Source organism: Calidris pugnax, unplaced genomic scaffold (genome assembly GCF_001431845.1).
Source record: "Calidris pugnax isolate Ruff unplaced genomic scaffold, ASM143184v1 scaffold103, whole genome shotgun sequence".
NCBI lineage: Eukaryota > Metazoa > Chordata > Aves > Charadriiformes > Scolopacidae > Calidris > Calidris pugnax.
In genome coordinates, this window is record NW_015090990.1 from 16,442,275 (window position 1) to 16,468,186 (window position 25,912).

Here is a 25,912-nt window from a genome sequence, read left to right on the forward strand (position 1 = left end):
TTCCCCCGCCCCCAAAATGCTATTTTGGATCTGTGGTCAGCAGCTTGCAGTTGTTTTTTTCACAAAGAAAAGCAACCATCTGCATAGTGCAACTTGTAGCTGGGAGTGAACTCTTGCTACTTGGTGGGTTTCCAGTGCCATCCATCCACACTGGGAATTGCACCATGCTTAGATTGTAGCTGTGTGCTGAAAGCCCACACATAGGAAGTTTCCTGTTCAAGTCAAAACCAATGCATTTATTTACTGAAAGGTTTTGTAGACTGGAAAATCAGGACTATAGACTATTTAAAGTGTGTTCTAGCTTAGAGAACTAGGCTTTAGTGGGCTGATGAAAGATGTGAAAGGAGGAAGCCTCCTGTGTTTCCTTGAGGTAATTTAAGAGCCAGGAACATGTCAGCAACACTCTGCTAAGAATTTAAAATCTATTCCTACTCTTCCCTGTGGTTTGCTTCAGGAGTCAGTACAACGCATCTTTTTGAGCAAGAGTGCAATAAACCTCAAGGCAGATCCTGAATCTCCTGAACAAATGAGCTTATCAAAGGGTTTAGTAAATGGCCGATGAAATATAAAGTTTGAATTTTTTGTTTTCAGGAATAATCAAGCTTGGGAGGTGGAATCCCCTCCCTCTCAGTTATGTGACTGATGCACCAGATGCGACAGTAGCCGACATGCTACAAGATGTCTATCATGTTGTGACATTGAAAATCCAATTACAAAGGTGGGTGTTTCTGAACATCTGTCCTTCTCTATTCTCTGAGCAGCTCTGTTGATTACAGCGTTACTACAGAGATTAGCACATCCCGTCTTCATTAATTTCTGGTCTTTTGATGACATGAAAAGAAAAATGAAGAGAAGGGTGGGTCACCTGGCAGCTTTTGGTGCATGTTCCAACTGATTTTGTATGTTTTCTGAAGTAGCAATATGGTAGCAGAAAGGGGAGGGGCAGAAACTCAATCAAGTAAAGATACTGGGCTTTTAAAGGCAGACCTTTCCACAATTCCTAATTTAATGGATTCTTGAGGCCTTATTATATCAAGTATTTTATCCTTGCCTTTTTCCAGGGGCTGCATTGTGAGAATCCAGGTCTTCTACTGCCAGTTGCTGAGATGGGGAGGAGGGGAGCTTGTTGACTTTCATTTTTTTCTCCAGTGGTCTTCCCAGTGAAAAGGCGAGAAGATGAGGAAGGGATGTGTTACTGCAGCTCCATTTGGCATTTGGAAAATACTTTCCTTCCCTGAATGCTAGTTCTGATTAGCAAAGCAAAAGCTCCTGACACTTTTACACTTACTTGCCCTCCCTCCTCCTCCCACTCCCACTGTTTCTCCCTCTTTCTCTCTGTGGGCCTCCAAAAGAGGCCTCAAATAGCTACTGATGTCTGCGTGAGGAGTTGCGGCAGGTCCCTGGCAGTGCATGGCATACCCTAGTCCTAATGGTAAGCCTACGTTGCCCAGTCTGCTGCAGCTTTGTGGTCAGGACATGTCAGAGGAAAGAGGCAGAAATAATAGACAACCTGGAATAATTTGCCCACAACTCTTTGAAGCTCAACTTGAACAGAAGAGGGGTCTGTTGGGATGTGTGTCTGTGACCTTTGGTGGCAGATACATACTCTTCAACTCTTCAGTTTGGAACCTGGAAGTAGTTTGTGCCTCACTGATGTTAACCTCACAAACAGCAATGCTTCTTTCCTGTTATATCTCTGATGAGGCTTGAGGTTTCCAATTCCCACTAACAGGCCTTTCCTTGGTTTTATATACTGTTGGTTCTCAGCTAGACTGCATTTCTGTCGCATAGTTGTAATAGAGTGTCTAGAGCCCACAGCTACTATAAAACTGGAGTGCAGTAACTCATCTCCTCAGAAGTGTGAGCTACCAGGAGTCCATCTACCCTATTGTCATGTCTGTATTGCTGGAGGGCATCAACCCAAGATCAAGGTCTCATTCTTTATCTTCAAAGTGCTTGAGTGCCTGGATACTGTGTAAATAGAAGATAATCCATGACTTTGAGATAAAGATGGTCATTGACTACTTGAACTCCTCAAGCACACCTGAACTTTCAACTCTGAGGATAAAGCCAGGCTGTACAGGCAAATGGCAGAACCACCTTAGAGGTTGATTGGAGAGCATGCATTAAGTTTCTCAGGCACAAATGGCAATGACAACTTTCTCCCAACTTTCTGATGTGCTTCTTGGGTCTGTCCTCATGTATGCAGACACAGACCATAAGCTTCTTAAATTAAAAAAGGCACAAGTCACATGAAGACAAAAGCTTCACTACAGATGCAATTCTTGTAGAATGAAAGTGAGAATGAACTACATGTGACAGATGTTGGACATATGGCTTAATGTGTTTCTGAGAGGCTCTTGGATACTTCAGTGATGAGGGCAGTATAAGAACTGATATGAAATAAAATCAGTTTTTCAGATTTGGTGCTCCAAGCCTTGCCTCCATACAAGGCGGGCTTGTACTGTGTAGGGATTTTGTTAGTGGCAGCGTGGCATATATGTTGATTTTTCTACGCCAGCAGGAGTATCTTTCTCCGTCTGGAGAGGATGCGTTTATCCAGCCATTTCTGGGGATGACTGCAGTTTCTTTGCTCTCTGCCAAGCCCCAGAGGGAATGGTTATGCACGCCTATAATATCTTAGTAGGATTAGCTGCTATTCCTGCCATGTACTGTCATTCTTTTAGTTGAACTACCCATCTTTTGGTAGTTGGGCTTGGTGGGGAGGGGAAAGAGAGAAGAAACACCTTGATGGGCTGGCTAAGGTGGAAACTCCGTGGTTGTGCTCACTGCTTAAAGGTCTATAGCACTTGTAAGCAAAGTGTAAGTGCCTGTGATGTTTCTACCTACTTTTTGCTTTCTGTTTTAACAGTTGTTCGAAGTTGGAAGACTTGCCAGCAGAGCAGTGGAACCACGCCACAGTTCGCAATGCCTTAAAGGAACTGCTCAAAGAGATGAATCAGAGCACGTTAGCCAAAGAATGCCCTCTCTCACAGGTCAGTGTTTTTAACAGGCTTAGGGAAAGCCAGATTTATAAGATCTAAAGCTCATATTTATTCAATAAAGGGGTTAGACTAAACAGTTCCGTAAATATCAAATCAATTTCTTGTTTTCTTTAAAGGAGAAATTCTAATTAATATGGAAAAGAGTATATTTACACCATGTTATCTTAGTGAGTTGCCAGGTGGAAATTATGAATGAATTGCTTGATTTTTATTCTGCTGTTCAGGGAGATGTGAATTCTTCATTTAGATCTTGATCAGAACTTTTTGCAGTGGGACTAATGATCCTCAAATGCAAGATTTGAGTTGCTTCTTCCCACTAGCAGAGGCCCACCTCCCCCACTAACCCATAGGTAGCTGTCATCAGCCTCCAACTATGATAAAAAGTATGCTATTTTAACAATTGTGCCCCAATTTTTAGGAAACAGCAAAAAAAAGTATATGTAATTATGTTAAAAAAAGAACAAAAACTCAGTCTCATTCTCCATGACTGCTTTATAAATAGCAGTGATGTCATGTCTAAGACACTAAGACACAGGTTCCGACAGATATCCTGAGTTCTATTTGTACTTCAGATTGTCATAACAAGAGATTTATAAAATTTTCATGACTTTTCCTCTCAGAAAAAACAGAAAAATGCTTCAATACCCAGTCCAAATAACTTTTCTGGGAGTGGGAAATACGGTGCCTCCTAAAATCTTTATTATAATCACAGGGTAATTTGTGTATTGTATCTTAAAAAGTCAAACCATCACTAATCCCTGCTTGCTAAAAATTGGTCTCTTTGCTAGCCTGTGCCCAACGTTTTTTCTCCTGTGGTTGCCTGTCTTGTATGGCACTGTACGCTTATCCCGCAGTTCATGATCCAAAGCCTCCGTGAGCCCAGCAAATTCTTTTTATGTATAACCAGCACAGATTTGCCTCACTGTTATGATTACAACTCCAGGGAAAGCACAGAGGTGAGATACAGAGCAGAATTTAGGCCTTTGCAATTGGTAGGAATATCGTTCCTCATCTTCCTTAGCCACGTTGTGTCTGCAGAACTGACAGGAATGGAAAGGCTGTGTAAGGAAAAGCCATGTAACTTGCCTTACTTACTAAAGGAGCAGCAGTGACTCTGGATATGCACAGAGCATAAGTGCATTGAATACGAAAGTATCTTCCTTTTCACACAGTTTAAGTGTAATTTCTTTAAATAGAATTATCTGTGGAATCTGGTCAGCTAATGATGATTGCAGCATATGGTTGTCTCTGCCCAGTCTTCTTCAATATCCAGTATAACTAAACTATGCATCATTTCATATGCAGAATTCATTTGTTCTCTGGGTCTTTTTCCTTCCACTTCAGTTTCAAAAGCATACCAGGTGGAAATGCTGCAGTTGGTTTACTCCTTCTATAGCCTCCATCTGAAATATATTTAGAAAATTACTGATGGCAGGACTGTAGCAGCAAAAATCCTTGCCCCAATATTTATCTAGTGGACAAAACTAAAAGGCTATCCTTCTGTAGAAAACTGAGCTTGCTTACTTTTAAGCACGTGTGACCTTGAGTGATGACTAACCCTTGAATTGGGACTGCAAGAATGCAGCTTGTATTATTATAACTATTATTATTATTGCCATTAAAAGTTTCAGTGTCTTTTGTTTGGGCTCACAAAATGCAAAAGATACAATGGAAGGTTGTATAGGAGCTGTCTATTTCCATCATCTGAATATGCCTCTAATACAATTCCTTCTCCCAAATCAGTTTTAAAAAAATATCGTGCCAAATGTGAAATGTCATTACAACCCCCTTGTGGTTAATATATTATTGACAGCAGCAAATTGCAGAGTGGTCTCTTAGGAGTCAAACTGCAGAGTAAATGCTGCTGTTTATTAATGTGTTCGTAGTGCCTCAAGTACAGAAATGGAGAGGGGCTCTCGCTCCCACCAGTGATGGTGCTTCCTCTCTGGTTCTCAGTGCCCGAGCTCACCATGCAGCCCAGATGGGGATTCTTATTGCCACTAATGGGAAATGTAATCATTCACTTTGATTTAAAATTGTGCTGTTTGTTTTTTTTTTTTCTTTTTTTTTCTGCTAGGTGTATGATGTGGCTGCAGCTTAGCTACCCTGAGCACACAGCTCCTTTTCAAACAAATAAATCCCAGTTAACCAAGCTAGGGGGAAGGAGGGTAGGTGAGGGGAGTGTGAGTGGCAGAAAGAAATCCAATTATTTCAGCATTTCCATCTTTGCATAAAGACCTCTGTCTTTCCTGTATATTGTATAATTCATTTCAGCACTGACCATGAGTTTTGTCTCTTTGCTGGAGCAAATTTCTTGGAATGTGAGCATATCCCATGTTTTTCTCCTTGAACTTACTGCACTGGATTTTCTTTGTGTGGCTATTTCTTAGCTCCTGGTCTACCTAGTTTTCCTCCTATGTGGCTGTCTTGGCCACACACCCATACTAAACCTGTCTGCTACTTCGTATAATCTATTCCTTGTTGAAGGATTTTCCCAGGAATACTCTGCATTATTTAGAAATTTCCAATTAGTCAGATATTTTTTTTGCCATTCTCTTCTGAATGGGTATTTCCTTTCTGCAGCCTTATCAAGATTCCTAGCAGCAATACCCCTAGCATTCCTTTCCATTTAACAGTGAGGACATGCAGTTTGAAAGTTGTTATGGTTCCTTCCCTTGCTCTACTGTCAAGCAATTGAAGAGAATCTGTCCTGGGATTTTTCACCAATGGTTGATTTACTATTTGATTTTACTATATAGTTTAAGTGTTGCTTTCTAAAATAAAGGTTAATGGGTTAATGTATTTTGTGATATTTAAGAGCCCTACAATTTCAGTAATGTTGATTTATTGTAGAACTAGAGGATTTGGGGAAAAAAAGGGGGGGAATTGAATTGTTATGTAGACAGAGCTAAACAATGTCCTCACCATTCCTTAGTGACTGAAATCTAACTAAAGTGACGGTAAAAAAAAACAACACAAGTTAGCTCAACTTTCTTCAAAAGCCTTTCTTAGTAGAGGCTATCTCCATGTCAGGCTTTCAGAATACTATTGCTTGTTAAAATGACTTGGAGCAAGGGAGGATTTATGGGGAGGGAATTGCTGCTGACTGCCACAATGCTAGGTTTATGTCTCAAAATATTGATTTTAATTAGAAAATTGAATCTCAGTTTTAGAAATTGAAGCTGCCACAAAAGGCTCTTACTTCATAGCCTTCAGACTCTACTGCAGTGCACTGTAGTAGCCTTTGAGTGGAAAAGTTGACTGAAAAGGTAGAAGAGCCTCTTTATTGCAAGTGAAATTGCCTGTTGAAGACTGAAACTAATTTGCACCACCCAGTTATCTTAAGTCTCTCAGTTTTGCTCACCTTTTTTAAGTCCCCAAAGCTCAAGAGTTCAGAAACAGCCAGAGTCCTGTGATGTTGCAGTGAACTGGGTAGAAGGTTGGATAAATCTGGAAGAGGGAGGGGATGTTTCTGTTCTTAAAGCATTGTTAAAATTGAGTAAACCAAGTGGAAGCTTTGTAGCTTTCCAGAGATGGCCAAGATCGCACTTTGCACAAGAGACTGTGGGAGCTGGTGGGCCAGAGCTTGAAGCTACAGTAAATAGCTTATTTGAGCCTGTGAGATCATCCTCGCTCTTTCATCTCTGTGCAGAAAGGTCATACAATGTGTCAGGGCTTTTTCTGAGCTTTGACGTAAGTGAGGAAGGAGGGCATAAGGAAAAAGTGATTTCTGGAGAAGGTGCATTGGCCCTCATGTGTTAATGGTGTTAGATTGCATTTCCTGGCTGGAAATTTACATGTGCTGGGAATAATTTGATCCTGGAAGAGTTTGGGGCAGGACAGGGAGAAAGAAAGGTAACGTTTTTGTTAATATTATGCCTCCTCTGTGGAATGGATGAAGGGAGGGGAAACTAACAGAAAGGAAGAACTAGTACTAACCAGGCTCTTTCCCACTCTATGGGTAGAAGCATCCCAGGTAGAAATTAACATTTTTATGGATATCAGGTGCTCCAAGACAACTCCACTCCTCTGTGCTTCATTTGGGTTGTACCGAGTCACTTAGAGGGAATTCACAGAGTGGAGAGGGGGTGTGGTGAAGTAAGCAATATCTCAGTTTTGTTGAGCTTTTTTTGTGATTTTTGGCTGCCCGTATTGCGGTATGTGTAGTTCCCTTCTCTCTGGGAGAGTCATTAAATGATGCTACTGATTCCTCTTTTGGGTGATTTTTCACACAAGGGCTAATCACACGTTTCTATATATTATATTAATTTAACTTATTTGCCTAACTGTTCTGCAGCGAGTAGCACGGATGTTCTCTGATTCTTGGCTGTGTGGTCTCACTGCATTTGGAAGCAGAGCAGAGACATCTGAAAAGCATTATTTGGATTATGCATGCGGCAGCATCTAATCTTACCTTTAGGATCTGGTTCCTAAATCATGCTTATTCTCACTAGGATGCAGTGAGCATGTGTTCCCCAGCATGGCACTGCCTGCTCTTATGGAACTAAAGTTTAGATATTGTAATATCACAAATACAAAGCAAAGTAGGACTGCCTCCCTGGCCCAAGCTGCAGATCTCAGTTGAGGTTTGTACTGCATCTTTTTTGCATTATTATGCATAATAATTACTTTCTAATTTTAATTATGGCTGGGAATATAGAATGGAGAATAAAACCATTTTTGTGTACTCATCAGATGCTTCCTTTGGTTTTAAAGTCACAAATGGATGATCATTGTGCCCTCGCATGTCATTCACTTTCCCTGGAAAAGATTTCTAATTGTGCCAGATGTTTTGAAACACTTTTTGTTTTTCTTTCTGTACTTTCAGAGTATGATTTCATCCATTGTAAATAGCACATACTATGCCAATGTGTCAGCAACCAAGTGCCAGGAGTTTGGGAGATGGTACAAAAAGTACAAGAAGATTAAAGGTAAATTGATTTTTTTGTGACTTTCCAAGTTCTTGAACTTCTGCTGACAGAGATTATTATCAAAGAGTAAAAGTGATAATAAGCTATAATAATATTAGTGAATTTGTCTACAAAGAGGGCACAGTCACAGCACATTTGAAATTAAATCTGATACTTTATAAACAAGGCTGGTGTGAAAACACAGGCCACTTAAAACATGCTTAAAATAACCCATTTGGCTGTGCTGAAAGATCAACTGTGTTTTGAATTAAGCTAAAACATTTTGGAAAAAAAATTAAATTCTAGTAGCTCTGGATTTAAAAGTTAAATTGCTATGTAAATTACCTTAGTTGCATTTTATTCATGAAAGCTAAAAAAGTGTCTTTCTAAGTTACATGTGCCCTTGCTCTCTGCTTTCAATACTAAGTGTGCTGGCATTCCGGCCATGCTTTATTGTGTGGAATCTGCATAACAGTGATGTGCTTAATACCTGATTGTTAGGAGATGTTGCTAAATAACAAGGTGCTGCACCCACTGAAGTTAAGATGAAAATAGCCATTGTTTGCATTTCTTCTACAACAAAATTGTATGAGTTGGTTAGCAGTGAATGCCCGAGGCAGTAGAATTATTCTATGTAAGTTCATCCCACTCTCCTGAAACGTCCGATCGCCTTCTAATAGCACATGGAGTGACGTGATAAGCATCTGTCATGTGTAGTTGGTTCTTTTATTCATCCTTTCCTTTGGGAAGGGACTTGTGTATGTACTGGACCATTTGTTTTGGTAGTTTTTTTTGTTTTGAAACACATATGTACTTTGAACAGGAGTTTGGGGATAGTCAGAAGCTTTTCCACAGTACCAACTGGCTCTTCTCTCCCCAAATGTCCATCAGCCTTGGAGATTAGCTTTACCCTCTGATAGGTTTTTTCGTAGTTTCTCTCGCTGTTACACCACTGAAGAGATGATCCATTGTCTGAAAGAAGACATAGGCTATTTTTGTCGTTTCTGTCTGTGATCCTTTCAGTGGCCAGGAAAATCATAACAGGATTCACAAGCATTATGCAGAAATAGAGTAATGTCCTGTCCTTCTTGAGAAGCCATAGTATTTGTAGTCACATGAGATTAGCATTTTTCAAAAAGTCTGCTGCCTTTCTCTCTTAAAAGGCTGGCATACATAAGCTATGAAAGATTGCATGTTTAGTTTCCGTAGGACAGACTAGAAATCTGCATAATAATACCATAAAGAGTCTGCTGCTTGAGTTAGGAACACGTGAAACAAAATTGCCTAAAATATCAGAACAAGTTCTGAGGCATCTGGTTTTCCTCTGCACGTCTGGCTTGTGCAGAGCGTACCTGTAAGATGCTCAGGCCTGGGCTGTGCAGGGATTAGATTTTCACTAGGGGAAAAAAAAAAAAAAAAGAATTTTTGATGGTAAAATTGTTTATGTCTAGAAGGAAGATAGTTCAGGCAGAAGTGGCCTGAACAATGCCAATGAGGAAATGGAGGTTTTGCTTTTCACGCAAATCACGCTGATTAAGGCTTGAAGTAAAAACGTTGATTAGACATTTTAGTACATGGTTACTCTCATGCCAAATAAACTCGATAGTTTCTTCTCACCATTGCCATTGTGTGACTCATAAGTGTTTCTTTTCTCTAAATGGTGTCTCTTAATAAAAGAATTTTATTTGAAGTGCTCTAACATATCCTTTTGGTTAAAAAACAATCAAAGGAATCAAACGGCTTCAAGGTCACCACCGTTCGCTTTTACTTGCCGTTCTAGGAGAACAGAGATGGGTTTTTTTCTTTTTTTTTTCCCCTTCTTTTTTTTCAAACTGGGCAAGGGTGCCAGTTGCAGAGGCACTGAAAGTCCTTAACTGTAGTGTTCTTAACCGTAGAGATGCCACTACAGCTTCTGAGTGTTTCTAGCACACTGCTGTCTTCCACTTTCTTCCATTCTTAGAGCATTGAATTCTTTAAGCTCTTACTTTTTTTTACTTAGTAAGTGCACAGTTAAATTGTTAAGTGCATTAAAAGCAGAATGAGACCTCAATCAAGAGGTCAAGGATCCAAACCTGAAGAGTTTGCCAGATAACTCTGTATCTGTGCTATTCAAAGAGATACAGCCAGTCGTTGCTGTTTGGAAGTGTGTGTGTGTGTTAGTAGGAGGAGAAAAAGGAAGGTTAAAGTATGTGTGAAGTAAACACAAGCTGCTATAAAGCAGTTCAAGTAGTGTTGATTCATCAACCATATGAGTGGGAGAGAAAACAAAGAGTCTATGGCAGGTACAGTGGTGCATGGAGAATAAACAGCCGTGCAACTTCAGGGCAGTAATCTAAACCCCCTGGAAACAGGAAGACTTCTGCACTTCTTTGGGTGGTTTCAATTTCTCATCATCTCTTGCTTCTTTTCTGTAGCCAGAGATTCCTACAGGACAGCCCAGTTAGTATGCAAAATCAGTGACTTGAGTTATATGCTTCAGACATCACATGTTCCTTTAACAGTAGTTAAAAAAAAAAAAGGACTTAAGTTTTCCATGAGAGTTGATGGATGATGCAACAATTCAGTTTTCAGGTTGTAATCTGGATAGATTGGGTAAAACTATAATTCCCAGTCTTTGGGACCAGCACCCATATCCATGTGTATCTCTAGAGCTGGCTATTAGAAAGTAAAAGCAAAAAACAATTCACATGAGCTGTGGTAAAGGCGAAATAGGAAGGGACTTCAAAATAACTTTATTGACGTTGCAAACTAAAGGCAGCCTACAGTGTTGAATGTGTTTCCTATTATCTGCTAATGTCTGTTTTAATAAAACAGTGGGAACTAAATGGTTGCTTCTTAATCAAAACCATGATTTCCTAAACATAAGCTATGTGATTCTGTTACAAATTGCCACATATAGATCTCCTAGGTCAAACTTTTTTCCTTTCTCATAGAAATAAATAAACACTAAAATAATTATACACTCTGGAAGATCAAAGTAATTACAACTGAAGCCAGGCAAAAATTAAAAGTTTTCTGAAAAAAAGAAAAGAAAAGAAAAGCATCAGGTTGCCGAGTATATAGTTAACGTTTAAATAAATATAAGAAAGTGAACAATCAATAATTCGATATCATTAGCAACAGATGTAAAAACTGTACACAAATGAAATTGTATCAAATCTCATGTAAACATTCTCAGTGTGCATTCTGTTGAACTCACCGAAAAGACAGCTAAACTATTTATGCTTGTAATTTAAAGAAAGTTTTCAGTTAGTTCAGCTCAGCATGGTAATTTTGTCTTGTGTCAAGATAATGCTGGAATAAAATTCTGCTTGAATTTTTTCTCCCACCCCGCCCCAGCCCCTTAAGGTTTTGAGACATTCACAGTTTACTCAGCGGCACGAGAGTTAGTATACAGCCAGATTTGGGAATTGGCTGGTGTGGGGATGGAGGCTTTTTGTCTCCTCCTGGCTCTCAGCCTACCATTGGGATACGTGTGAGGACACGAGTCAGTTTCTAACCGGATGTCCACTCTTTCTAGTCTCCTTGGGATACACATACGTATTTTGAAGGAGAGCTTATATTAGTACAGTTCTGTACAATTGAAAATGTACAGTAGTTGGGAAACAAAAAGTTACAGTTCTGTGAACTTTTCTATTCCCCTTATGGATGTCAGTAATCATTTGGGGTGGTAATGAATTTTGTTTAGAATCTGCACCGTGAATGAATTTAATATTACTATGTGAAGGCTTTTTAAAACTCTTTTTATTTGCCTTTTAATTTTTTTCAAAATCTTCGTTTTGAAGAAGGAGTTTTAGTACACAGTTGTGCATACATGATGGAGTTTAAATGTGTTAAAACCTACTTGAATAAAGAATCAGAGTTCCCCCTTTTTGGTAAAGGTTACGTGTTAACTCATGACAATTATAGAGCAATGGCTTAGTGCAGTGGTTCTCAAACCTGCCCAGTCTTTCTCCTGCCCAGTCCCATGGGGTTACTCCTCTCAGTCTGAGAACCACTTGTCTCGTTTCTCTAGATGCTGAGCTTGCTGAAGCTGGAGAAGGGATTGAACGTTGTTGAAATTCAGGATTTGAATAATTGTTTTAAAGGCTTGCATTGGTTCTTAATTTTATTAACAAAAAGATAGACAAATGAAAATAACACTTCATAGGTAACTATATACCTATATATATGTGTGTGTAGAGAGAAGTATTTCAGAACTTTGCCTGCAACTCAAATCATTGTCAAGGGATCAAACTTGCACCAGTTACCTACTCATTGCCCAGTGTTTTGGGTTCGTAGCATTTAGAATATTTTTTTAGCCCTATTTCTCAATAGATATTTCACTTCCAAGTGTCATGCTTTCTATTTTTATCAGAAGGACTATCACGGTATCAGATTTCTTTCACAACTGCAACTCTTAACCGGTGTGAATTTTTTCTTTTTGCCTGATGACACAACTGAGCTTGGTGGGAGGAAGTTAAGAAGGCAGAGGGGAGAAATAAATACGTTGTGAGCTTAAAAATAAAAAGACATATTTTCTTTGTCTGCATATTAAGAACATTTAATCTTTGCTCCTGCCGTCAGTGGCTGTCAAAATAGCTTTCTGTGGATGTGAGTTTGGAGACTCTGGCTGTCTCAAAGTTTTTGTGAAATGATGAGGCTTTTTGGTTTAAAGGAGGAGGACTCCATTATTTCTATTTCGACAGATCAGAAATGTAAGAAAAAGCTTTCATAGCTTCCATAACTTGAGAGTTTGCTTTGGCTGCTCTTTGATTTTTCGGATATTACTGATTTGTTGTTTGTGTTATTTGTACTGTTTTATTCTGGAAAGTATCTCTGCTTACTTCCCGTAACGGATAGGTAGAACAATCCACTTTTCTTCTAGTGGGTTCTAGAGGCTGTTGCAGGTTGAGAGAGGTTAGAAACAGGACGCAGGAGGGCTCCCAGCTTTGTTATTTCCAGGCTGAAAGAACCTAAGATTGCAGCACAGTGATAATGCCAGTGCGAGTCGGGGGAAAATCGTTGTTACGTGCTTTGAGGAATAGTTTTTAATTGTTCCTCTGAAACAGATGTTGTGGAAGTCTCCTGAAAGGCACACCAGATTTTTACCAGACAGTGTTTTTGACTTTTAAAAATATCCTATTTATTGATACATGCATGTGTATATACCCCTCTATGTAAATAGAGGGGTTTATATACATGTATGTATGTATATATATGCATATATAGATCTTGACCTTTTGCCTTTTTAACTAACAGATTGAGGCAGAAATGTTAAGTTTTTTTAAGAAGAGATCATTTCATGTCTTGTTTGGATATTAGTGGCAGCTCTGGCACTAAACCAGTTAGGGTCATTCAGGTCAGCTCTGTGGCTCTTAACATTACTGTAATTTTGCCTTTGCTTACTTTTACACTCCTGACTGTGTGTTTATTTCACTAAAAATAGGACTTTCCTGACTTTCTTAAGGAAAAAGGAAGGAAAATAACATCATTCACAGGCAAAGTTTTCAGCATCTAGATGACATACATGACCTGAAGATCATCTCTGACTTGGAGACATCCTCTTAGTCTGTGGGCTGCTGGGCTGTTTTGTGAGGAGAGTTGTTCATTGGTTTGCACTGATCGTGAGCAAAAAGCGGCATCTCTCTTTAAATATAAGTTTAAAGTTGTCAAGATTCAGCAAGAGTTATAGACCCCTTAACTGCTGTTTTCCACACCCACATTAGCATTTTGTATTTCAGTGTTGTCCCTGATGTTAAGTGCTAGTTTGGGGGATTTGTGCGTGTGTTCTGTTAAGAAACAATTTACCGACTGCAGTGCTTTATGAGTTTTAGCCCTCTTGGCTATTCCTCTCTTTACAGAGAATTAAAACAGATCCCTTGGTTTTGTTTGGTTTTTTTTTTTTTTTTTTTTTTCTTTTTACTTAAGTTTAACTTTTATCTCAGGTAAATGCCTATATGAATTTCAACTTGCAGAATGTCTTTCATGTCTTCTGTCTGGTTTGGAGCAGTGGCTCTCACTTCTAATAGTACACGTGTTGTGGCAGAAGGACATGCACAGTGAGCTGAATGTCATCTCCTGTGCGCACGTGTGGCTCGAGCTACATCCATTGCTGCTTTAGAGAACATATGTCAGTACAATAAAGGTTGGAAACCTTTATGTAGAGAAGCTGCTGAGCCACTTGTCCCATGTCTTGTCCCTGCCATGCAGGGACATTATACTTTTTTTAATTAAGAGACTCTGACCAAACCTGCTCAATTAATGTCACTCAACTTTGTGGTTTTAAAATGTCTCCTGTTCCGAGAACAATGCTTTTCTCAGTGAGGACCAGTTGTGTTCTGAGGCTGGGTCTTCTGCCCAGCCACTGTAGAATTCTTAGTAAAGAAGGGTCATTTTCATTTTCTAAAAAATTAACACTTTTTTTTTTTTTTTAACTCTGCAGAATCTCAACATATTTAAATTTTTTTGTGTGTGTACTGCCAAACAGCCACATTAGCTCAAAAGGAAAGGAATTTTAAGAAAGTAAGCATTAGGGGAGATTTGACTGGAACAAGAAAAAAACCTGAAGCTTAGGTACAGGCATAAGCTTTCCTGGTGCGAAAACTGCAATGTGGCTGTCTTGATCACATGGATTTCATAGAATACATAACTCTGACAGCAGAATTTAATTCTGTTCACTGAAAGCATCTGAAGAGTTTATATGTCTGTCTTAATGATGTTTGTGCTCTGTCTCATTCCTGTGCTCTGTCTCATTCCTTTCACCATCTCTGATGTTATGAGTCAGGAAGAGATGCATACGTATTTCCTGGAGGGATTGCACAATTGACTGGGTATTCTAGGAGATTTTCCACCTCCCTTTTGAGGTGCCCACGAAAAGTTAGTACTTAAATAGCAGGGCAGACTTCTGTCACAGTAGTTTGACAGGAAGGGAGATATTTTTATTTTGGATGAGACCATCAGTCCATCTAAACCAACACTCCCTGGATTTCTGTCAGACAGTAGTGTTCTGAGTAGTGTTAGCCCTGCTTCTCCTTTTCCACTTCACCTGACCAATATTCATGCATTAGACCAGGTGGTCACTAAAACACCTTCAATATAATGCTTTTGTCTGCCCTGTGGCTCTGGCATGTCCTGTCTACAAACATTGTAATGTTGATAACATGCTTAGGAATAAGTGAGTTTGTACTTCTGTGTGCCCTCTTGAGGCCCTGTTGCCCTTTTAATGACCTAAAAATAATCTAAAAATAAGATAATAATAGGATAAATTCTTCCTTTCAGACAAGTATCTTTGGAAGCAATGCCCAAAGGGACAGCCCTTCAGAAGAATATTTTTAAGCAGAATTGACAGAAAACATGTTAGCGTCCCAAGTGATGACTTGGATCTAGTCTTTGGGACAAGAGGAGAAGGTCAGCTGCACAGAGAGAGTCAACAATGTTTGTACTCTCTGCTCAGTTCCCCTGAAACTGATGCTGATCAAAGGCCCACTTTAATGACGGTTCTTCAAAATACAAAAATAGTGACTTCTGCTTTGAAGAACGGGCAATGGCCTTTCCTGTCTGTTTCCCGATAGGTTTGGATAAGGGCCTTTGCTGCCCACGGCCAGCGGCCACACAATTTCTGTATGTGCTCAATAACTATGTTGAGGTTATTTGCTATCCTGCAGGAGTAGAGGAAGGGGAAGGTTTTAAAAGTTACAACTTCTTATCAAGTCTGTTTCTCAGGTCAACCTGCTTTTCCTCCAGTCCTGACTGCAGGAGCAAACGGCCCAGGCAGAGACCAGGCAGTGAATGAAGTCAGTGAATGACTTTGGGTAAATACAAAGATTAGATGCTGAACGAAATTGAGACTCCTCAGACTAGCTCTTTGCACTGAAGTGGTTAAGTGGGCTGTGATTAAAAGAAATAAGTAATTATCCTAATTATAGATGAAAAGATACAGAATTACCACTTTAAAAGCACCTCCTGTGCTCTGGAGTGGTTCTGTTATTTACAAAGTGGTGGTTCGTAATTGGGTAGGATAAGCAAGAGGGCATCCTCTGGGTGCAGTGCAGCAGCCCTGTCTCTCCAAGAAGGAGGGTGGTACCGTGCCGGAGAGCGCTTTGTCCCCCAAGCCCAGCTCCAAAGTTCAAGTCTTGCTCCAGTGAGTAGGATGGTGCTAAGCCAGGAGAAACTGTGGGAACCTTTCTGTCTCAAGCTGAATGCAGGCCACACTAGAATTCACAGAGCTCTCCCTGCTTGGCCATGACCACTGCTGGTTATGGCCTTTATGATCACCAGGTTTTAAATAATAATATAAAACAAAGAAGCGAGCTCTGAAGTGCTGGAGAACAGCCCTGGGTGGTGACATCCTGTCACAATTGAAGCATGGCAATTCTGCCGCCTAGTAACTTATTACAAAAAGTTTCTTTACCAGCCTCTTCCTGTTCTGGGGCAAAGTGCCCATACGCCTGTGGGACTGAACAGTTCAGGACTCGCTGGGTCATGGGTGCTGGAGGGTCCTCCGTGTCCCCGCTGCAGCACTGTGCTGGGGGACGTGTTACGCTCTTCCTCGCCCTGCTGCATCCATTGCTGTGCAGAGGAATTTCCTTTCCAGCCCTGTCAGTCAATTCACTGCCGCTCATAAGCCCCAAATGCCCCACAGGCTGTTTGTCAGAATGTTCCTATTAACAACTCAGTGAAAATAGAGGGTGAGGGGAAGGGAAGGTGGAGAAATAAATCTTATTTTAAATCTTTTAAGCTGGTTTTATTTCAAATGGAAAGTTGCATGCGGACCACCCCAAGCTATTGTGCTGTGGACTGCGTCAGCCGCTTGACTGCGCAAGGAAGATTTGGGTAGGGGTTAAGAGCATCACACAGGGGAAGGGTGCACTGGGTTGCTTTTGTGCTGTGTCCAGGAAGTTTCTAACTCAGTATGGAGTTGAAATACATTGACACACGTGGTAATCATTATAAGAAGAGAAAGGAACATTGAAATATGACAATTTGCTGCTCCCATTCTGGGGATTATGTTGCTTTCTGACTGTCCTGTAGAGGTAGTGACATGTTGTAGGCGTGTATAGCAAAATGAAGGGCAGATGCTATCCTGGAGTCCTCCAAGAGCTGCTTGCTGAGCTTGGCACAGTACCTGTTGTCCAGACACCTTGAATCTGCCTAGTTAATGTATGGCCTCAGAAGGGTGGGTGACTCTGGAATACGGCAGTAATGTTGTACTTGGTTTAAAAAAGTTCTTCAAGCAAAGAGCTGCAGAGTCGTGTACCAGGCAGTGGGATGCAGGGAGAAAAGGGAAATGCTTCTGTCTTTTGCTGTGATCACACCAGAGATGGAGGTGGGTAATATCTGCCTGGACCAGCTTTTGTTTAACTAGCACAGGCATCACTAGCAGAGGAATTTTGTCAGCACTGGTTGAACATAGGAAGCATATGTCCATGGAACCCCTTCCTTCCTAGTTAAAGGTCCTGGTGCTCTATCTTCACTGCTTTGTATTCAAATGTATTCAAGTACTAGCCAGTTCATACAGGACTACAAAAGCTGTAAATATATCCCTGGTTTGAGTGGAGCAATAGCAAACAAGAGAAGAAGGGAAGACTGTAATAGGGTAGGAACATGGAAAATGGAGGATGCGATGGAAAGACCCCATCTCAGGAAGATCTGAGGCAGAATGTTGATGTCACAGCAGAGTTATGGCTCCTGTATACCTGTTTTCTTAGAGCATTGCCAGCAAGCCATCCTGTCTCCCAGGGCAGTGCCAGTCTCAATCTCGGAGATGTCTCAGGCTCACTCCTGTCCAGCCCCGCAGAGCCCTACCAGTCCACAGTTACCAAAGAACAACTGGGAATCTGATACGGGCAATGTGTTAGAGAAGGAAAGAGTCTTGAGGAGTTGAGTAATGCACATTTTTTCCATCCAGCGTAACTGTTAATGGTAACCTTTTATTATTGAAGTGGTTGAAGTGACTAGAATCCGGGCTGTTTATTGGGAGTGTATGCATGGCTCTTTAGTCTTACATGGTCGAAAAAGGAAACTGATAGTAAGGGAAAAATACACCTATGGAAGTAAGTCAGGTGATGTCTCTGTGTAATTGTAATTCCAAGTAGCACTGCAAAGATTAACAGCCTGGCAGCCTTTTCATCTTAAACTTTATTTTTATAGGGGGTTTATAACTTGGCACTAAAGTCAGGAGTGGGTGGAAACTTGGCAAATGTGGTTCAGCCCAGAAACTGAATGTTATTTATATTTATTTCTCACCAAGTTTTTAAAAACACTTGGTTACTGTTTTTGTGTTCTAACAAGTAGTAATTTGTTGGTTTCAGTGACTTATTCTCTGTGTATTTCTTAAACTACAAAATAGTTCAGAACTTATTTCAGCTCTTCTGAAACTCTTAGTGGAGGGACTCTAGATTTAAATGAAGACCAAAAGTAGTTCTTAGTGTGTTTTCTTTTAGCAGGATGCTTCAAGTATTTTGTGTGCACTGAGCAACATCTTTATTCTATTTACATCAGATTAATTCCTGATTGCCAAGTAGCTAATGCACCTTTGGAGTGATTACATTTGGTGTTGCTGGCAGTTGGGTATTTAATGGCATTACTCAGGTGCAGGCTTACTGCAGAGAGGGAGGTTACTGCAGGAGGGAATAGTTAGAATGACCATCTGGGCTCCGAATCCTCCGCATCACAAAACATGGTCTGGGGCTATCATAAAGCAGTCCCTCTTCTTGGCTCTCCTGCTCACCCTTGACATCTCTATATCCACGCCAGCTTCATCCGTGGTGTATTTCATACTTCAGAGTGATTTCATGTCTGTTCCTAAAGCCAGAGACTAGTGGTATAGAGCCTTCTGTACCTGATCTTCAGGGAGCCCGACTGACATCACGAGGAGGGGCATCTGAGTAGGGATTTTGAGTATTGTCAGCGAACTGAAATACTGCGTTATGTCTCTGACATAAGGCTGAGAGTAACATAGCAAAATGGTCATTTTCTCACAATTGTGTTTGTGTATTGCATGTATTACATTGCATTTCATAGTTGAAATATACTGCACAAATAAGCACTTATTTAGAAAACTGGGTTCAAACACTGACTTTTGTGGAAAAACGGAATTAAGATTTTTCTTAGAAACGCTGAATTTTCATTTTAAAAGGCTTTTAAAAGCAATTATTTCACAGAAAGTTTAAAATTTTGTGGGTTTTTTCTTTAAAAGAATGGGAAGAGCGAGTTAAAATTTCTTACAAGAAAATCCTGGGTACTAATTCACGGAGTTGTAAAATTCAGTATTTGTGATGTTCCAGAATGACAGATCTAAAGATAGCAACTCTGTGTGTGTGTGTGTGTGTGTTCGTGTTCAGGGCATGACTCCCTCCCCAGTGAGAATTCAACCCTCTCTGTCTGAGATTAACTGTGGAAGGTGAAAAGAGCTGTCTTTCTATTTAGAAGGAAACAGAGAAAGTCATCAGTAAACTGTCATCCTGAGTATTAACTGTGTAAAGCTTCAGAGCTTTATATAGATTAAGTTTTAAAAAAGAGTTCAAAGCCTTGTACACTTGTTAATCATTACACAAGTTATAATAGTATTATGACGTTTCTGAAATAAATCCTATCTTGTTACTTGCTGAGAGCAATACAAGGGTGAGATAGGAGCCTTCTAGTTGTATGATATGCGTCCCTGAACGCTTTTCTATCCGATCGATATATAAATGCCTATCCAATTGCATGTAGTGAGGCTCGTGGAATCTGCAAGCTACTGTAAAATGACTTCTGATAACTTAAAATTATCTAATATATATATCTAATAGTTATATAATTTATCTAGTAGTTATATGTATGTGCTGTAAAACTTAATTTCCTATTTCAAATACTACTTCTAGAGGAAATTTAGCTCTGTAACATGCACATTTAGTTTTGCAGTTCCATGAAAAGATATTGCAGTATTGCTGGGGTAAGATATTCAAAAGGGACAATATGTACCTGCATATAAAATTACAATATATATGCATTTGGTTTGTGTTGTTTAATTCTTTGTAGTAGGATGTCACTTAATGATCACAGATCTTGTGCTAAACAGAACTTTTTTTTAAAGAGTGAGGCCACTTTCTTTAAAGTGGGCATTCATGCAGACATGCTTTAAGGTTTCTGGAGAGACTTACAGCGGTGAGGCTTTGGATATAGGAGTTTTCTCCTGTGTGAATGGCATGGTTTTGTAGCATGCTGTCACACAAGCAGCCTGATTCTGCTGTAGTGCATCAGGGTGGATTCACGTTACCAGATAACTTTGTCCACAGACAACAGCATAAAGTAGAGTTTATGTTGGAAAAGATAACTGTTTCAGAGTTTGTAATGAGCAGCTGTTCCATGAGCTGCGCCGGGAATGGTCTGCAGGGAATGGTTTCCATTCCACTTGTTTAAGTGGATACTGTTTTGACTTTCTTTCCTTCACCTAGATGCCAGTGATTCTGAAACATTCACCCCTTTTAAATAAAAGTTACTCAATTTAGTGACAGATTCAAAAGGTAGTGACAGTGTGAGTGGAAGTGTCCAAGCTTGTTTCTTTAGGAAGTGAGGCTGGAGAGGTTACCTGGTACTGATTTGATAAGGAGGCTTCCTGAGCAGTGGGTGAAGCCTGAGGAGTCTGAAAGAATGTTAATTATTGTTGTTGCTTTTACTTTGTGCTGCTTTTGCTTATGTTTCTGTGAAGCTTTTATGCAAGTGGAGATTTGCAAATTAAAGCAGGTGCTGTTGTGTACAGTCACCTGCAATAACCCTTACTCTAACAGTCCTAAGTGCAAACTGAAATGACAGCAAACTATTTTTTTTTTTCTTTTAACAGTGGAAAGAGTGGAAAGAGAAAACCTTTCAGACTATTGTGTTCTTGGTCAGCGTCCCATGCACTTACCAAATATCAACCAGCTGGCAACCTTGGGAAAAACTAACGAACAGTCTCCTCATGGCCAAATTCATCACAGTACTCCAATCCGAAACCAAGTGCCAACGATGCAGACAATGATAAACCCTGGGCTCCTGTCTCCTCAGCTCAGTCCACAACTGGTGAGGCAGCAGATAGCAATGGCCCATCTGATAAACCAACAGATTGCTGTCAGCCGGCTATTGGCTCACCAGCACCCACAAGCTATCAACCAGCAGTTCTTGAATCATCCACCCATTCCTAGAGCTGTCAAACCAGAACCATCAAATTCATCGGTGGAAGTCTCTCCAGATATTTACCAGCAAGTCAGAGACGAGCTGAAGAGAGCCAGTGTGTCTCAAGCTGTCTTTGCAAGAGTAGCATTCAACCGCACACAGGTATCAATTTCTGTTCTATAACCAAGGAGGGCTGAGGGGGCAAAGTTGTGGCTCTTGTGGGGGCTGTATGGTTGTTGCAGATCAAGGCAGGAGGTGTGCCACAGAAACAGGTCAAACCACCCTCCCTTTTTTCCCCCAGTCTCTTTGTTGCGATCGAACAAAACTGTTTCTTCCTGGAACAACTGGGGTTATTTTGCATTTGATCACCCCTGAGCTTTGTTCTCTAGCAGTAATTCTGCTTGTATGAATTCTTCCCTGAGTTCCTCTCCGTGGTTATAAACTTCCGTATCTGCCCCTGCCTGATGGTAAAGAAGAGGTAGCAAGAGACTGAGCGCCAGAAGTGTCTTTGGGCTTCTGTTGCTTCCTTGGTTTGTCCCTGTGGCACAGCTAATGCCACAAGAAACGTGTACGACAAGTGCATGTGGCCTAAGGACTGACTGGTGGGAAAGATGTCTGCCATTTGCAGCAGATCCTGTTTGCTTTCATACATCTGACACCGGTTTTCTCACTCGCATAGTGAAATGCAGGTGTGGAAATCATCGCATGACAGCGTCAGCTTGAGCCCAGCACCTGGAGTACCCAGGGTGAATGCGTGTTTAGAAAAACGGGCTGCGTACATTTATGTTGCTGCCAGGTACCATTTTAGGCATTCAAAGTATGATGTCTCAATGGGATACTCTGTAACAAGGCTAAAGAAATGGAAAGTGGCCTCATATTTAATATTGGTACAGATTTCTTTTATGCAATCAGAGTTGCTCTTTGAGGTAAGCTTTACCAGCAAGAGAAAACAAGGGCCACGTGTGTGTGTGTCTCCTGGAGGTCTGTCCCTTGTCCCATACAGTGCCTTTGTCTGTTCTCCTGGATTAATGATTTTCTTTGGCACTGCCATTTTGGAAATGCCATGTTATGAGGGAACTAATTAAAGTATGGAGCACATTTTTATTACTTCCCTTCTTCCATTAAATTCATAAGATGGCTGCACTCAGAAAAAACATTCACTTCCAATCAACATGACTTTGAGTTCTGGGGTTAGCCTTGAGGATATCAAATGAAAACTACATAGGAATGTATGAGTATTTCCTCTTTAAAATGCTGCTTTTAATTTGGAAAAGCTTTTCATCCCTCTGGGATCATAACCCGTTGTATATAAAGCCTGGTATAATCAAGGTAGATGGCATTGACAGAATGACATATTCTGAACTTGAGCGAGAGGTCAGGAGTAATGTGGCTGGTGAGGGTTTTGCCACTGTCTCGGAGCGTGAAGCTCTGCTTTAGCCAGATTGGGAGGGCTGGGTTGGTAACACCAAAGCCTGCTATTAAACCAAAAGCTCATCTCCCAGTGAGAAAGCTGCCAGACAGCTTGTGTGTTAAATTTACAATTCTGCTCTAGTATTTAAAAGGAGAGAAGGTTTTGATTCGGTGTCTAAGAAACCCTAGGCCTTGCATATAGAATCATAGAATGATTCGGGTTGGAAAGGACCTTAAAGATCATCCAGTTCCAACCCTCCTGCCCTGGGCAGGGACACCTATGACTAGACTACATTGTTCAAAGCCCCATCTAGCCTGGCCTTGAACAATTCCAGGGATGGGACATCCACAGCTTCCCTGGGCAACATGTTCCAGTGTCTCACCATCCTCACAGGAAATAATTTGTTCATTCTAAATCTCCCCTCTTTCAGTTTAAATACGTTACCCCTCATCCTGTCGCTACACTCCCTCCCCATCTCTCCTGTAGGCCTCCTTTAGGTATTGGAAGGCCTCTGTAAGATCTCCCTGCTGCCTTCTCTTCTCCAGGCTGAACAACCCCAACTTTCTCAGCCTGTCCTCACAGCATAGATGTCCCAGCCCTCTGATCATCTTCGTGACCCCCTCTGGACTTGTTCCAACAGATCTATGTCCTTCCTGTGCTGAGGACTCCAAAGCTGGATGCGGTAGGCCTGGTGGGGTCTCACCAGAGCAGAGGGGCAGAATCAGCTCCCTCAACCTGCTGGCCACACTTCTTTTCATGCAGCCCAGGATGTGGTTGGCTTTCTGGGCTGCAAGCACACATTGCTGGCTCATGTTGAGCTTCTCATGAATTCACATGCCCAAGTTGTTCTTCTCAGGGCTGCTTGCAGTCCATTCTCTGCCCAGCCTGTATTTGTATAGATGTCCCAGCCCTCTGATCATCTTCGTGACCCCCTCTGGACTTGTTCCAACAGATCTATGTCCTTCCTGTGCTGAGGACTCCAAAGCTGGATGCGGTAGGCCTGGTGGGGTCTCACCAGAGCAGAGGGGCAGAATCAGCTCCCTCAACCTGCTGGCCACACTTCTTTTCATGCAGCCCAGGATGTGGTTGGCTTTCTGGGCTGCAAGCACACATTGCTGGCTCATGTTGAGCTTCTCATGAATTCACATGCCCAAGTTGTTCTTCTCAGGGCTGCTTGCAGTCCATTCTCTGCCCAGCCTGTATTTGTACCTGGGATTGCCATGTCCCAGGTGCAGGACCTTGCACTTGGCCTGGTTGAACTTTATGAGGCTGACATGGGCCCACCACTTAAGCCTGTCCAGGTCCCTCTGGATGGCATCCTTTCCCTCCAGCGTGTTGACTGCTCCACACAGCTCAGTGTCATCAGCAAACTTGGTGAGGGTGCACTCAATCCCACTGTCCATGTCTCCGACAAAGATGTTAAACGCCACCAGTCCCAATACCGGCCCCTGAGGAGCACCACGTGTCACTGGCTTCCACTTAGACATTGAGCCATTGACCACAACCCTTTGAGTGTGAATATTGCTGACCAGACATTGCAGATGGACTTTCCAGGACAAGCAGGGAAAGGGCAAACATGTGAGAGAGACTGCTCTGGCATTTTCCTAGTGGTGGCACAGCACTGCATCTGCCTGTGGTGGTTATTAGCAGCCACAGTAGAGATTGCGCCACACTCTTGGCAGATAATCTGAAATCTGGACCAAGTCAGCTGCAGTTTGGTTTGGAGATAGGGGTGTTTTGTTGTTTCTTTCCCCGCCCTTTTTTTTTTTTTTTCCTGTTTACACCTCCTGCAATGGTCTGGCATAGATTTTTTTTCTTATCACTTCATTATAAGATATCAGACACATATTTTCATATAAAAGGAAAGAAATTACCTATTTCTTAACCCTCCATCATAAGTAATATGATGTACTATACAGTCTGTGACCGTGATTCCAGAACAGGCAAGTCTTAAACATCCATAAAAGACTTGTTCGTGTCACAGCTGTGTTTCATTAGTCTACAGGGCCTTAATATAGAAGACTAGTGGGTCTTACATATGTCCCTAGGAGCTCTTGCAAAAGAGTGTAGGTACATATTTATGCTTCCCTGTCCTCAGCTTTTAATTCCAACTCAAATCAATCTCCCCTCGCATCAGAGACTGTTGGAGGTATCAAGAAGACAGTCAGCCTTGCACTGCACAGTAGAAGATGTGGGATGTTTCCACACACCCTTGGTGGAGAAAAAAACTCTGTAAAAGGCACTTGAAGTGGAAGTTCAAGTCTGCTTTCACCCCCTGCTGCCTCCAAGAAGCCTTTCCTCGGGAGGTGCAGAGAGATGTGTGTTTCTCTCTGGAAATGTTTGGGTTTGTTGCATTTCAGAAACTGGAGGTCTGTTGTTTCTCGTGATGGTACCAAATAATAGATGCTGTATGCCAGCCAGCTAATAATTGTATTAATCGCTGCATTATGGGCCACTGCCTAATCTTTCTTCATGGTAGCTCTGTGGTGCACATTAGCCTATAATTAAGTATAGCTTCATGAAATATGTACTGCAAAGCTTGTTTAATAGATAAACTATTCTCTAATTTATTTTAAAGTCCAATGACCTACATACTCAATGCTGAAAACCCCCTTCTTACTAACATTATTTCTCCCCTGAGACCTTCCATCTGAGCAAATCTGGTAAATGAAGTAGAGGAAGCTTTGATCCAAACTAGGCTAAATCCATGGGAACAAATGGCTGACACATGTATGTATGTGTGCGTGAAGGGGGACGTGAGGAGGATCAGAAGAAGGAGAGGTGCAGTTGTATGGTTTGTGAAACATCGAAACCTTCCTCTTAAAGCTGGAAATACACACCTTAAGACAATATTTATACCTATGGCTGTGTTGTCTGCACACAGGAAAACAAAGTGCTTCAGGCTCTGTGCCAAATCCTATGCATTTCCTGGGGCACAGGGCTCCAACTGAGGTCCCACTCTGAGATGGGACTGAACACCAGGCAGCTTCATACCTGCTGTGCACATGGGAGAGCTGCACAGGGTGTTTGGTTAAGAGCTGTCCCAGGCTGCGTTAGCCATAAGGAGGGTTGATATCAAGCAGAAAATTCCAGAGCAAACATCTTAAGGTTTGTTTGAAACTGGGTATGAAAAACCACCCAAAATGCATATGACTGATTTTTAGTAAATGCCTTGGGCTAACTTCTGCGCTTTCTTTTTATCTTTAGAGAGTCAATGTCACAATTGTAATTCACACTGCTGTGGAATCTAAATGCTTATTTATTCAGCAAACAAGACAGGTAGAAGAGTTCTTAGACCCACAGATATGATATCGTTATTTAAGGTGGTTTTAATGACACCATTTTCAATGAGTAGGAAATTCTTACACAACCTTCAAAACATTTTAAATGGTTGTTCACACTACCATTGTTGTCTAAGCCGGTGTTGTCTACAAGCTGCTTACCAATTATAAGAATGGTGTATGTTGGAAAGG

The 25,912-nt window shown here is 41.2% G+C and overlaps 1 protein-coding gene across 1 annotated transcript in view; it reads left to right on the plus strand.

Moving 5' to 3' along the window:
* SATB2 (SATB homeobox 2) overlaps positions 1-25,912 on the plus strand; it is a 113,630-nt gene that overhangs the window by 36,776 nt on the left and 50,942 nt on the right. Inside the window, exons 2-5 of the mRNA XM_014954075.1 lie at positions 592-718; positions 2,873-2,996; positions 7,834-7,936; positions 20,718-21,190. Coding sequence (XP_014809561.1) covers positions 592-718; positions 2,873-2,996; positions 7,834-7,936; positions 20,718-21,190 — 827 coding nt within the window. The remainder of the gene's footprint in view (positions 1-591; positions 719-2,872; positions 2,997-7,833; positions 7,937-20,717; positions 21,191-25,912) is intronic.